This window comes from Ranitomeya variabilis, chromosome 4 (genome assembly GCF_051348905.1).
Source record: "Ranitomeya variabilis isolate aRanVar5 chromosome 4, aRanVar5.hap1, whole genome shotgun sequence".
In the NCBI taxonomy this organism is placed as follows: Eukaryota; Metazoa; Chordata; class Amphibia; order Anura; family Dendrobatidae; genus Ranitomeya; species Ranitomeya variabilis.
The window spans coordinates 713636394-713649688 of record NC_135235.1 but is presented as its reverse complement, the minus strand read 5'-3'; the positions used below and the strand labels follow the sequence as shown (position 1 = coordinate 713649688).

Sequence of the window (13295 nt, the reverse complement as noted above, 5' to 3'; positions counted from 1 at the left end):
CAGCCAGTTGGAAAGCACCAAACCCTCCTAAAGCTCGAAGCATATTGCTGGACGCTGTCAGATACAGCCTTCTCCTCTGGTTAATTCCTCTGTGCTCCTCTCCAGGCTTGTTTATTTGTTTCCTGTTGTGACCTCGGCTCGCTTACTGACTACTCTTGTGTCTTCTGATTTTGTATTTTCTCTGCTCTCGTGGTACTGACCCGGTTACCTGACTATTCTTGCTACATCTCACATCACATAACATAAGGTAACACCATGGTCAAAGCCTAGGGGTCTCTGTCTGGCTAAGATCAGACCCAAGTAGAAGGGTTAAAGTATGATGAACAAGGCAATCCCTGGGATCTGTAAAATGGAGTAGATAGCGCCAAGTCCTTTCATGGTGGACATCTTTTGAGCTGCCAGGTGACCACGAACAGTGCCCCCAATGCATCGTATCCACAAACTATTTCTGCAAGATCTGCAGTCAAATAGCTAAATAGCTTCTTAACCCTGCCATGTGCCCAGACAGTAGTGTACAATTGTATATAGGGTACTGTCACATTCAAGAGAAATTGGAAAATAATCTGTAAGGTCCATTTGTTTCCTATTATCCTTTGTGAAGAATTCCAAAGTTATCACTACAAAGTGACACACATCAGGTTCGAAAAATTGGGTCCTGATTAGGAACAAAAAAGGACTGCAGGAAGTGGTTAAGTCAAAGGATTTGAGCAGTAACTACTGTAGTCAAAAACTGTGACTAAAGACAATAACACATTTACTGAAATAATCAAACTCAACAGTCTTCATCAGTAATAAATGAGTAACTAGTGGTGAAACCTCTGGGGTAATTAGAGTATGGGGCTCTTTCAAGCTAAACTATTATAAGGACCAATGATAGATGTCACATCAGTTTCAAGAAGAAATATTAGACATTCAAATACTTTTTTTATAACAGTTTAGAGCTGATGTGTCAAAGTTTGGATGGAGGAGAATGTTGAGGTCTAGAGGCAAAATGGTGATCACACGATTGTGATACAACCGGGCTATACAACCGATAAAGCAGCCATAGCCGGTGACTAAGAAGAATCTGTGACTTCTCTGCATTTAGTGGATACTACTTACCTGGGTAGTCATATGTAGGAATCTCCTCTTTACACCGCTCATCACCCCTCATATATGTCTCTGTAGTATTAATATAGGTCAGATCTTCACCCTGAAACAAATATTGTAAAAGTCACAGACAGATGAAAAGAAAAGATAGTCACATCTATGATCAGCTCGATCCTGCCATTAGTTCCACCATCAGAGCATTACAGCCCTTACTGGCGAATAGGGCCTGGCGAGCAGAGGGGACCCGCAGCAGGTCGCCTCTTCTCTTTGGGCCCCAGAGGCTCAACTGATCAAGAAAGGCCATATGGGCCCCTGGGCCATCAAGAGAGGCCGCCATGACGGGGTCACATGGGAACAGCCAGCGCCACAGGGGGGTTAATAAGCATTATGGGGTTAACACGGGCTGCGTGGTGAGTTTTTTTTGAATTTGGGAAGGGGAGGGATCAAACGGGAGAATAGGAGGAGCTGTGGGGGCGGTGACCTTGTCGGGCGGATAAAGAGATAACCGCCTATTACACCTCGGTCACTTCACCGGAGCGTTCACTCACCTGCCTGTTTGTGAGAGAACGAAGCTTCGGTCTGCCGACATGGAGGTGGACGCACTCCTGCAGAGCCCCCGAGACGCGGCCAGCACGCAGGGTACTGCGTGGCTGCAGCAAAACGTGAGCAGCCTTCTCCAGGGGGTGGCAGCTGGATCTCCTCAGGTCCCCACCGGAGGGCGCCGGCTGCGGCGGTCCCGGCCGCCAGCACGCCTAAGCCCTGACGTCCCCCCTCGGGCCCGACGCCGAATTAGGAGCCCCTCCGGGGACCCTCCAGCTAGTGGCGCGCGCCGCGGGATCACAGGGTCCCGAGGGCGAGCTGGGAGGAATCCTGGCACCCAGCGGGGTCCGCAACAGGGGGAGGCGTCGGCCTCCTCCTCAACATCAGGAACGCGCAGGGTGTCGGGACCAGGAACGGCCGGAGCCTCTGTGTCAGGTGAGCCGGCTCGGCGAGTGGCAGACAGGAGATGACCGATACGGGGGCCTGCTCCACAGGCGCCTCAGCGGGGGGTGCATCGCGGGCGGCTGTCAGCCGGCTCTAGCAGCGCCATGGTTCCGGCTGCAGTGAGGGACGAGTGTAGCGCGTGTCCCGGGGCCGCCGGTCTGTGCTGCGCAGACATCAACCCCCCCCCCCTTCCACAAGCAGTGACCATCAGCGGCGGCAGTCCCCGGATAATGCAGGCTCCTACTCCCTGGCACAGACTGTCGCAGGTCCTCTGGGAGCGTCAAGGAGAGCGTCTATCAACAGCTTTCACATGGATCATGGAACATCAGACCACGAAAGGATGACGGAGGACGGGAGATTACATCAGGCTACTGGATCGTCGGCTGCCGGGTCCACAGCGCTCGGGCAGCTTGGTGAGGACACTACTTTATATTATCCCCTTTTGTTGACTTTGCCTGGGAGTGGTAGTCAGGATGGGGTTCCTGGGGGGGGTCAGCGGGGGGTTAAATATGCTTTTCCACGGGCTGAGAGAGTTAGCTTTCCTGTGGGGTTCTGGGGGTGGTCAGGTTGTTGCCTCCCCATCTACTGCTTGGTTGGGTGGTACGGGTAGGATCTCTGGGCAAGGGGGCACGTTTGGGGAGGTCTCTAATGTGCCGGCTAGGGATGTATCGGCGGGAAGTTTAAGGAACGAGGGTGGGGGGGCCGATACGGCCATTTCCTCAGCTACGGTATCGGCGCCTAGCCATGCAGGTGACACGGAAAAAGATGATACAGTGAGGTTAGATGATACAGCACTCGGTGAGGTCTACGTTTGTTTCGAAGGCCCTTTAGGCACTCATCTTAAAAGCGAGATTAGGGAAAAAATATGGAAAGGGGAGTACGTGGAAATTTTTTCTTTGTTGCCCCTGGAACGGTTTAACTTAGACAGGCCGAGAAGAGATGAGTCAAAGAAAGAGGATAAAGAAAAGAGGAGGTACAGATTGATTCCGAGAACTTTTACAAATTGGCTTCAGGCATTTGCCATTTTAGCCAGTGTAATAGGTGAAAAGGCTCCCGAAAATTGTTCAGGATTATTTTGCTATATGGATGCTATAGGTGAGGCTTACCGGAGTGTATGGTGGTTTAGGGTGGTTGAGATATGACGAACAGTTTCGTCAGAGGAAGGCAGTCAGGCCTAGCATTCGGTGGGACCATAAGGATATAGCACTTTGGATGCGGGTGATGGTACCATCCAGAACAGGGAATAGCACTCAGCCCTTTCCCGGGAGCGCGGGGGGCTATAGCCAGTGAGGACATCCAACGGCCATGCAGAAGGGTTTGTGCTTCGCATTCAACGAGGGGTCTTGTAGATTTGGCGCAAAGTGCAAGTTTAAACACGAGTGCACAATCTGCGGTGGCACACACGGATCATCGAAATGTTTCAGGGGAGGCAGACAGAGGAGCGGAGGGAGTTGAAAAAAGGGGTGACGCCAATTCGGCTGGGAGAGGTGGTGCATTATCTAAATAGATACCCAGATAGGATGGCGGCGAGGTTGTTGGAAGACGGTTTCAGGGACGGTTTTCGAATCCCATCTGTTAATGCGGCAGCAAATTTTTCTAAAAAGAATTTAAAATCGGCTAAACAGTTTCCTAAGGTTGTGACGGAGAAGTTAGAAAAAGAAGTCAGTCTGGGCAGGATGGCAGGTACGTTTGATTGTCCTCCCCTACAGAATTTGAAGGTATCGCCACTAGGTATAGTTCCAAAGAAAGAACCCAATAAATTTAGGATGATACATCATTTGTCCTTTCCTAGGGGATTGTCCGTGAATGACGGCATTGATCCGGAATTGTGCTCGGTGGTTTACACTTCTTTTGATGCAGCTATGCATTGGGTTCAGATGTGCGGTCAGGGAGCCAAGTTAGCGAAGACAGATATTGAAGTGGCGTTCAGGCTTCTACCTGTCCATCCTGATAGTATGCATTTGTTAGGGTGCTATTGGAATGGAGGTTATTTTGTTGACCGTTGTCTTCCCATGGGGTGTTCCCTATCTTGCGCGTATTTTGAAACCTTCAGCACCTTTTTGGAATGGGTGGTAAAAGACGTGTCAGGTTTAAATGCATGTATACATTACCTGGATGATTTTTTGTTCATAGGGGAGGCTCAGACTGCTGACTGTTCAATACTATTGCATTCAATGGAAAAGGTTGCTAAGAGTTTTGGGGTCCCATTAGCTGCAGATAAGACAGTGGGCCCAGTTACTGTTTTGAGTTTCTTAGGTATCGAAATTGATTCGTTGGAAATGGTTTGTAGATTACCAGCGGAAAAAATTGGCGAGTTGCGTGAAGAAGTGTTGAGGGAGCACAAGGCGAAGAAATTGAGATTACGTGAGGTACAGTCGTTGTTAGGCAAGTTAAACTTCGCTTGTCGGATCATGATGATGGGCTGAGCATTTTGCAGGAGGCTATCATTGTCAACAACAGGTGTAAAATCTCCCGTTCATTTTATTAGATTGAGAAAAGAGTTACGAGATGATCTGGCAGTTTGGGCGAGATTTTTGGAGGATTACAATGGTAAGTCCATTTGGATTGAGCCGGTAATAGATGCAGACGCTTTGGATCTGTTTGTCGCAGTGGTCGACGGATGCGGTTTCGGATTGTTTTTTCAGGGTTCTTGGTTGTTGGCCGAATGGCCTGTTTTTTGGAAGCAACACGGGTGGTCAGCACTTGTTTCCCATTTTGGTGGCCTTGTCGTTATGGGGCAAGGTTATCATGAACAAAAAGATACGTTTCCCATGTAGGTCAGAAAGCGAGGCGAGGGTGATAAATTCATTGTCAGCGGATTCCCCATTAGTGGTAAAATTTTGCAACATATGGTCTTTTTGGGTTTATCGTATAACTTGTGGATCGTAGCCGAAGTCAGGTCATTGGAGAGTAACCCAGTTGTTGTCGCTCTTTCTCATCTCCAGGAGGAACGTCTTCGAGAGCTGGTGCCTCAAGCAAAAGCAGCGGGCATGGAGTGTCCGGTAGAGTTGTGGAATCTGCCTGGCGGGCTTTAGATGGTTTATTGGTGAACTCTCTATCTGTCAGGACCTGGAAGCAATATGATCATGCATGGAAGGTCTGGGAAGATTGGAACGGTTGTATAGGGGAGTGTTTACAGGATGAACCCAGATTGCTTTTGTTGATTGGACACCTAAAAGAAAAGGGTTGGTCCGTTTCTAAATTGAATAAGATGCTAGCAGGGCTAGCTTTTGGTTTTAAGGCAAGGGGGGTCAAGGATGTGACAAAATCGTTTTTGGTGTGTCAGGCGTTAAAAGGGTGGAAAAAGGGTTGGAAAGTCGAGGACTCGAGACGTCCGGTTTCGTATGAGGTGCTTTTGGTTTTAGGCGCACAGTTGCCGACGGTATGCTTATCGCAATGGGAAATTGACCTTTTCAGAGTAGCTTTTGCATTAGCCTTTTTCGGTGCATTTCGCCTCGGGGAGTTGGTCAGCCCCTCCAAATTAATGAAAGGGGGTGTACGGAGGGAAGATGTTAATGTGTTTGGTGACAGGGTAGAGATTTTACTGCGGTCTTCTAAGACTGATGTTTGGGGTAGAGGGTGCAAAGTGTCTTTGTTTGCGGTTCCAGGTTCCATTATGTATCCAGTATTGTGCGCAAATAGCATTAAGCTACTTACGGTAGCGGCATTTCTCGGAGGCCCATGACAGCACGACGAGAGAGGGGATCCGCCCATTAGGAACAGGAAACCTACAGATACAAAAGGGCGGCACCTCTCCCCTGCATCAGTTGTATTTCAGAGCCTTGAGAGGACTACCGCGGTTAGTGGCATACAAAAATATACATTATATACAGTTTATATACAATATTATAACCCATATATTGGAACTGGGTATCATACGTGAGATATATACATTATAGGAGGTGCAACCCCCACGTGAATAGGGAGGGAACTAAGGGTGCTGTCATGGGCCTCCGAGAAATGCCGCTACCGTAAGTAGCTTAATGCTTTACTCGGACTCCCATGACAGCACGACGAGAGAATTACAGAGATGTAACACTACCTTAGGGAGGGACTATAGCTTGCAGCACCCTTAACCCGAAGGTGAGATCAGAGGAGGCCCCTAAATCCAACCTATAGTGTTTAAAGAAGGTGGACGGGGATGACCATGTGGCCGCCTTACATATCTGGTCGATTGATACTCCAGATCTTTCCGCCCAGGATGTAGCCATGGCTCTGGTGGAATGCGCCCTCAGATTCTGCGGAGTCGGACCCCCACCTGCAGTATAAGCCAAAGAGATAGCCTCCCTAATCCACTTTGCTAGTGTGTACTTTGATACTCTGAGTCCCTTTCTAGGGTTTTGGAAAGATAGAAACAACGCATTATCTTTCTTCCATGTATCGGTAACAGAGATGTACTCTAACAGGCATCTCCTAACGTCTAGTGTATGGAGTAGCTCTTCTTTAGGGTTGGAGGGATTGGGAAGAAAGGATGGTAAAACTATCTCCTGTGACCTGTGAAACCGTGATGACACTTTTGGTAAATAGGCTGGGTCCGGTCTGAGGACTACCCTATCTGGCAGAAACTCTGTGTAAGGGGAAATTCTGGAGAGAGCTTGTATGTCCCCTACCCTACGGGCAGATGTTATCGCTACCAGAAATGCTGTTTTAAGGGATAGGGCCCTGATTGAAGCTGATTGTAATGGTTCAAACGGCTCTCTAGTCAATGCTGACAGGACTAGATTAAGATCCCACGGCATAGATCTATCCTTATGTATGGGTCTAGCCCTGCTAGAAGCTTTAATGAACCTTGAGATCCAATAATTATTGGCGATGTTACAGGAAAACAAGGCCCCTAGGGCCGAGACTTGTACCTTTAGGGTACTAGTGGATAGATCTAGCTCTAAGCCCCTTTGCAGGAATTCTAAGATCTGTTTTATAGGAATTCCCTCTTCTAAATTAAAGTCAGAAGAGGCTAGGAATTTCCGCCAGGTTCTAGCATAGATTGTTGTTGTAATCTGCTTTCTACTTTTCATAAGGGTTTCAATCAAATTTGGGGAGAACCCTTTGTCCCTCAGTAACGCCCTCTCAAACTCCATGCCGTTAAATGGAGATTCTTTACTTGAGGATGGCTGATCGGACCCTGGTGGAGCAAATCTGGGATGTCCGGAAGCACCCAGGGGTCCTCCACTGACATGATCCTGAGCCAGGTGAACCAGGCCCTTCTGGGCCAAAATGGGGCAATCAAAATAACTCTTGCCCGATCCTCTCTTATCTTCCTGATTACCAGAGGTATCAAGGCCAGCGGGGGGAACGCATAAGCCAGCCGAAAGTTCCAACTGATCAGAAAGGCGTCTACCGCTAGAGGATTCTCCCTGGGATTTAGGGAACAGAATTTTACTGTCTTTCGATTGTCCCTGGTGGCAAATAAATCCACCTCTGGATGTCCCCATTTGTGGACAATCTGGTCGAACACAAGACTGTTTAGAGACCACTCCCCTTGTCTCAGAGTGTTGCGGCTTAGAAAGTCCGCTTTTACATTTTCTTTTCCTCTTATGTGCAGTGCGGTTAAAGATAGAAAATGGTCTTCCGCAGTCTGGAATAGACGATCTGTCACCCTCATCAGTGATTCGGAATGAGTTCCACCCTGGTGATTTATGTACGCGACCGCCACCTGGTTGTCCGAGAGGATCTTGACGTGGTGACCCTGCAGATATGAGAGTAATTTTTTAACCGACAGTTCAACCGCCATTAATTCTTTTTGGTTGGAGGAGGCTGATGTTAAGGGGTCCCATAGACCCTGAACTATCATGTCGTCCATATGTGCACCCCAACCTGAAGGGCTAGCGTCTGTCGTTACAATACGTGTCGCCTGTGTCACCCAGGGAACTCCTGCCGATAAATTGTCAGTGACTAGCCACCATCTAAGAGATGTCAGTGCTTCTGGACCCAAAGTAATCTGACTTTGCAAGGAGCCTTGCAAGATTCTGTCATTAACCAGTACCTCGGATTGTAAGGGTCTGGTGTGAAATTGGGCCCACCGGACAGCAGGAATGCACGAGGTTAGAGATCCTAACAGTGACATAGCCTGTCTAAGTGTCATGGATGGATTATCAGTTGCTCTAGACACCTGTTGTTGGATGTGTAATAACTTGTCGGGCGGAAGACAACACTGTTGGGTCTCTGAGTTTAACAACAGTCCTAAGAATCTCTGTATTTTCTGGGGCTGTAATCGGGATTTTTCATAATTCACAATCCACCCCAGATGCTCAAGTTTGGTTGTGGTTGTCTGTAGCTGAGAGAGGCAATGGTCTGCTGAATTCCCAACTATAAGGAAATCATCCAAATAGGGAACAATTAAGATGTCAGACTCTCGTAAGTGCGCCATGACTTCGGCCACTATCTTGGTAAACACCCTAGGAGCCGCTGATAAGCCAAAGGGAAGAGCTCTAAACTGGAAATGACGAATTTGTCCCCCCATTGACAGCTACCCTCAGGAACCTCTGGAAGTCTTCATGTATTGGGACATGATAGTACGCGTCCTTTAGATCTACAACTACCATGAAGCAGTGTTTAAACAACATTTTTATTGCTGAGCTGATTGTTTCCATTTTGAACGATTCATTGGTCAGAAAATTATTAAGGCCTTTAAGATTTATGATCGTTCTAAATGATCCGTCTGGCTTCTTGATCAGAAAGAGAGGAGAGTAAAATCCTCTCCCTCTTTCTGATACTGGAATTTCAACCAAAACATTCTTGAAGCATAAGTTTGTGACCTCTGCTTCCAAGGCTGCTTGCTCAAGGGGGGAGGAACGTAAAGGGGTTAAATTAAATTTATCCCGAGGCCAGTGATCAAAGTCAAGTCTTAGACCTTTCGCTATGATGCCTCGGACCCATTTACTGTTTGTAATGTCAAACCAAGCTGATGAGAATGCTGACAGTCTACCCCCCACGGGGACCGCTAGTCATTGGTCCGGTTTTTTCTGTTCTTTCGAGGAACGGCGAAACATATAGCCCGTACCTCTTCCGCGTCTGTCCTCCCATCTAAAACTCTCTCTAGAGGGTGAGGATCCGCGTTTTTTCCCGCGACCAAATCTCCTTTTAATGAAGGGTCTGCGGTAGGATGCTGAAGATGGATTGGGAAATTTCTTCTTATCATCCCCCGCTTTCTCCAGCAACTCATCCAGAGTTGGTCCAAAGAGATATTCTCCTTTACACGGAATGGCGCAGAGTTTAGTTCTGGATTGAATGTCGCCAGACCAGCACTTCAACCATAAAGCTCTACGAGCCGCGTTGGAGAGTCGTGCCGCTCTAGCCGCCATCCTGACTGAGTCCACAGATGCGTCTGACAGAAAGGCCGCAGCATTCTGCATTGTTGGTAAAGCCTTCAGAATGGAATCTCTGGAAGCGCCGTCCTTGAGCTGGGACTCTAACTGATCCAGCCAGACCATTAAAGACCTGGCTGTACAAGTCGCGGCAACTGCTGGTCTTAGAGATCCTGCCGCCGTCTCCCAGGTTCCTTTAAGAAAAGCATCTGCCTTTCTGTCAAGGGGGTCCTTGAGGGTCCCCATATCCTCAAATGGCAATGAGGCCTTCTTCGACGCTTTTGCCACCGCCGCATCCAGCTTAGGGGCTTTATCCCATGTTTCCACAACCGGATCGTCGAAAGGGTACCTGCGTTTCAACGCTGGTGGTAAGGAACCCTTTTTCTCGGGTTTCTTCCATTCTCGGAGAATCAGGTCTTGGATTTTTTCGTTCACCGGGAAAGATCTATGTTTCTTACGATCCAATCCGCTGAACATCATATCCTGCTTTGAGGGCTGCGGTTTGGGCTCTTCTATCCCCATAGTGCCTCTAACAGACTTGACGACTTTGTCAATTCTATCCAGGGGTAGACAGAATCGTCCAGACTCCTCATCTGATGAAGAGGAGGAAGGACTTGAGTGATAGGCACCCTCTTCTCTTTCTTCCTCCGAAGAATTAGAGTCCAGGGGGGTCCTACGTTTTGAACCTCCCGCTTGGGACAGGGACCGTAGGGATTCCCTTACTTCCAAACGGATCATTTCTTTGATGTTAGCCGCACTCACAGATTCTTCCGCTACCTAGGGGAGGACAATATAGGTGATAACTACTATCTGACCTAATGTCACTTCCACCCAACCACTCCTGTAGACCTCACCGTCTGTTGTATACAGGGGGCACATAATTTTTTTTTGGGCAAGAATCAGGTAAGGGGACCCCACAGAGGGCACATTCCTTATGCCTTGACTTGTCCGTGCTTTTCTTCCCCTAGAATGATAAAGTATAGGGGGCCTGCGTAACAGAGTGAACTTTCACGTAGATCACTTACCCGTGCGCCAAAGTGAATACCGGAATACGAGGGGGTTCTTTCCTAGCCGAAGCTCTGGATCCTTTTGCGGACGAGCTTCTTCGACTGGACTGGTCGCTTCTGTCCTTGGGCTTCTGACGCACCTCATCCAGCTGCTGCTGCTGCTCACCACCACTCTCCATGATGATTTGCGACCAAAAGCAGGGCTCTGTAGTTGTCACCTGCTTAAATCCCCCTTGGATCCGGTCAGCAGATAGGTCGGACGCTGCCCCATTGGCTCAGGATAGCGCAGGGAGGCAGGAAACCATGTGGGAGAAAACCGGCATCAGGATGCTATGGGCGCCGCCATCTTGGATCGACTGCGCATGCGCAGACACCCGGCGACCCGGAAGCGGCTGCTAACTCCGCCCCCTCACGTCACTGCACCCGGAAACGCTCCAGCACACGCTGAGAGCGGTGCAGGACGCCGGGAACGGACCGCAGCGCTCCGGGAGTTCACCCAGACAGCCCCGACGCCGGCACCCCACATTCGCCGCACCGCTGCACCACCAATGGGTATACTTACCGGCGCCGACGCTGATGGAGGCAGGAAATCCTCCGGACTCCGCTCCCTGCTGCGAACGCCACCGCGTGCAGTCCAGCCAGGACCACCGTGGCGTCTCCAGGGTTCTCCGCACCGGCCGAGGTAGGAGACCCCCCCGCTACCAGATTCGGTCCGGCCGGCCTGGGCTCCTTTAGTTAATCTGTAGGCACCCGTCCCTTTAGGAACAGGAAACCAACTGATGCAGGGGAGAGGTGCCGCCCTTTTGTATCTGTAGGTTTCCTGTTCCTAATGGGCGGATCCCCTCTCTCGTCGTGCTGTCATGGGAGTCCGAGTAAAATTTCATTAAACGCGAGGGCGTTTTATCCAACCCCTTTCTGATACACGAAGATGGGTCCTTTTTGTCGCGATTCCAGTTTATCGCAGTGTTTAAACGGTGTTTGGCAGCTGGGGGTATTTCGTCCACAAATTACAGTGGACACTCGTTTAGGATTGGGGCGGCGACTGAGGCGGCCAGAATAGGTCTAGGTGAAGAAGTGGTCAAGAGAATTGGTCGGTGGGAATCAATCAGATTCAGATCTTACGTCCGCCCGGATTTAGTGGATTAGGATTTATATGCGTTGTGAAGGAATTTTTCTTAATTACGTTTTTTGTTGTTTGTTTTAGGCAATACATCCCGTTTGGTCTGGATTTTAGGACATTCTTTCGTGTTCTGGGCGGCATTGAGGGCAGAGGTTCGGCCCGACGGGCGGCAGCTGGGGTTCCAGAGAGATTCCGCGACGTTGCGTTGGATCGGGAAGCGCGGGATGGTCTGGAGTCAGTTCTTGCCGGAATTTCACCGATTTGTACGTTTAGACCGGGCCCCGGATTTGGTGGTGGTGCATTTGGGTGGAAATGATTTTGGGAAAAAACCTTGCCGGGAACTGATAAAAGACATAAAATTTGACATGTTGCGGTTGTGGGCGTCGTTCCCAAGGTTGATTGTTGTGTGGTCTGACATTGTCCCTCGGAAGGTGTGGCGTGGGGCTAGGTCGGTTGAAGGAATAAACAAGGCAAGGATCAAAGTGAATAGGGCAATTTCACGTTTCAGGTCACGAAACAGAGCAGTGGTTGTTCGGCACGTTAATTTGGAATCCGGAAAAGGGGAATATTGGAGGTCGGATGGGGTTCACTTGAATGCGGTGGGGACGGACATGTGGTGCTTGGCCATTCAAGAGGGCATTGAAACCGGACTGAAAGTTTGGAGGGACATAAATGTTTGAGGTGTCAGAACATTTATGTTGGTGGCGGGGGAGGGAGGTCCTCGGAGTTGGTGGAAAGGGTGTTGGAGGATTTGCGGGGGGGGGGGGGGGGGTGGATCTATATTGGTCCTGGACTCCCCCGGAGTGGATTATGAGTGGATGTGGCCGATCAGTCGGTGGAACAGATAATTATGGGACTTGGTATTGGTTTTAGCCGGGCTGGTCATTAGCTGCGTCCGAGCTGGTGCTTTGCGGCTGGGGGTAAGACTAAGCCTGGAGGCCAAAAGGAATATTAAAGGTGAACTTTGGAAATCCTTAATTTGGCGCTTCGAGGACCATCCCTTCCGAGTTTGGGTTGTTGTTTTATTTTTGTAATTGTATGTTAATAAAAAAGGCTGCTGTGGCCATTTAATCCAAGATTTGGTGTTATGTCATTTTTGGGTATTTTATTTAATGTTATTATAGGTTGGGGGGGTGGAATAGATAAAAGTTGTGGGAAATAGGGTATAGTCATCACAGGCGCTTGTGAGTCAAGTGTACCCCACACGTCATGCATCGTCAGACGCACGGCAAGTTAAAATCTGTTGCCTTGCGGGAGATCATAAGCTGGCAGCTGATGTCAGAGGGCACGTTGCCAGCGTATAAGGACACTCACATATGATGGTACACACCTCAGATGTATCAGGTGGAGGACACCGCTGGACCTCAGCCAGGTCAGGATAAACTTTTTTTTTGTAAAGCTGCAGTATGACGCTGCATTATACTACTATGGGGGTGCATTATCCTACTATGGGGGTGCATTATACTATGAAGTGCATCATATCACTATGGGAGGGCATTATACTATGAGGTGCATTATACTATGAAGTGCATTATACCACTATGGGAGGGCATTATACTATGAGATGCATTATACTACTATGGAGGTGCATTATACTACTATGGGGATGCATTATACTATTATGGGGGTGCATTATACTATTATGGGGGTGCATTATAGTACTATAGAGGTGCATTATATTCCTAAGGGGATGCATTATTCAACTATATATGACTATGGGATGCATTATACAGATGCAGAGTTTTTCTATGAGTGGGCAGTGGCACTGTGGAAGGTTCGAGAGTTGGAGAC

General features: G+C 48.9%; 1 protein-coding gene across 1 annotated transcript in view; it reads right to left on the bottom strand.

Annotated features, from left to right (window-relative positions):
• Nucleotides 1-4968: 4968 nt before the first annotated feature.
• LOC143768232 (uncharacterized) overlaps nt 4969-13295 on the bottom strand; it is a 28587-nt gene continuing 20260 nt past the window's right edge. Inside the window, exon 7 of the mRNA XM_077256925.1 lies at nt 4969-5142. Within this exon, the coding sequence (XP_077113040.1) occupies nt 4969-5142 (174 nt within the window). The remainder of the gene's footprint in view (nt 5143-13295) is intronic.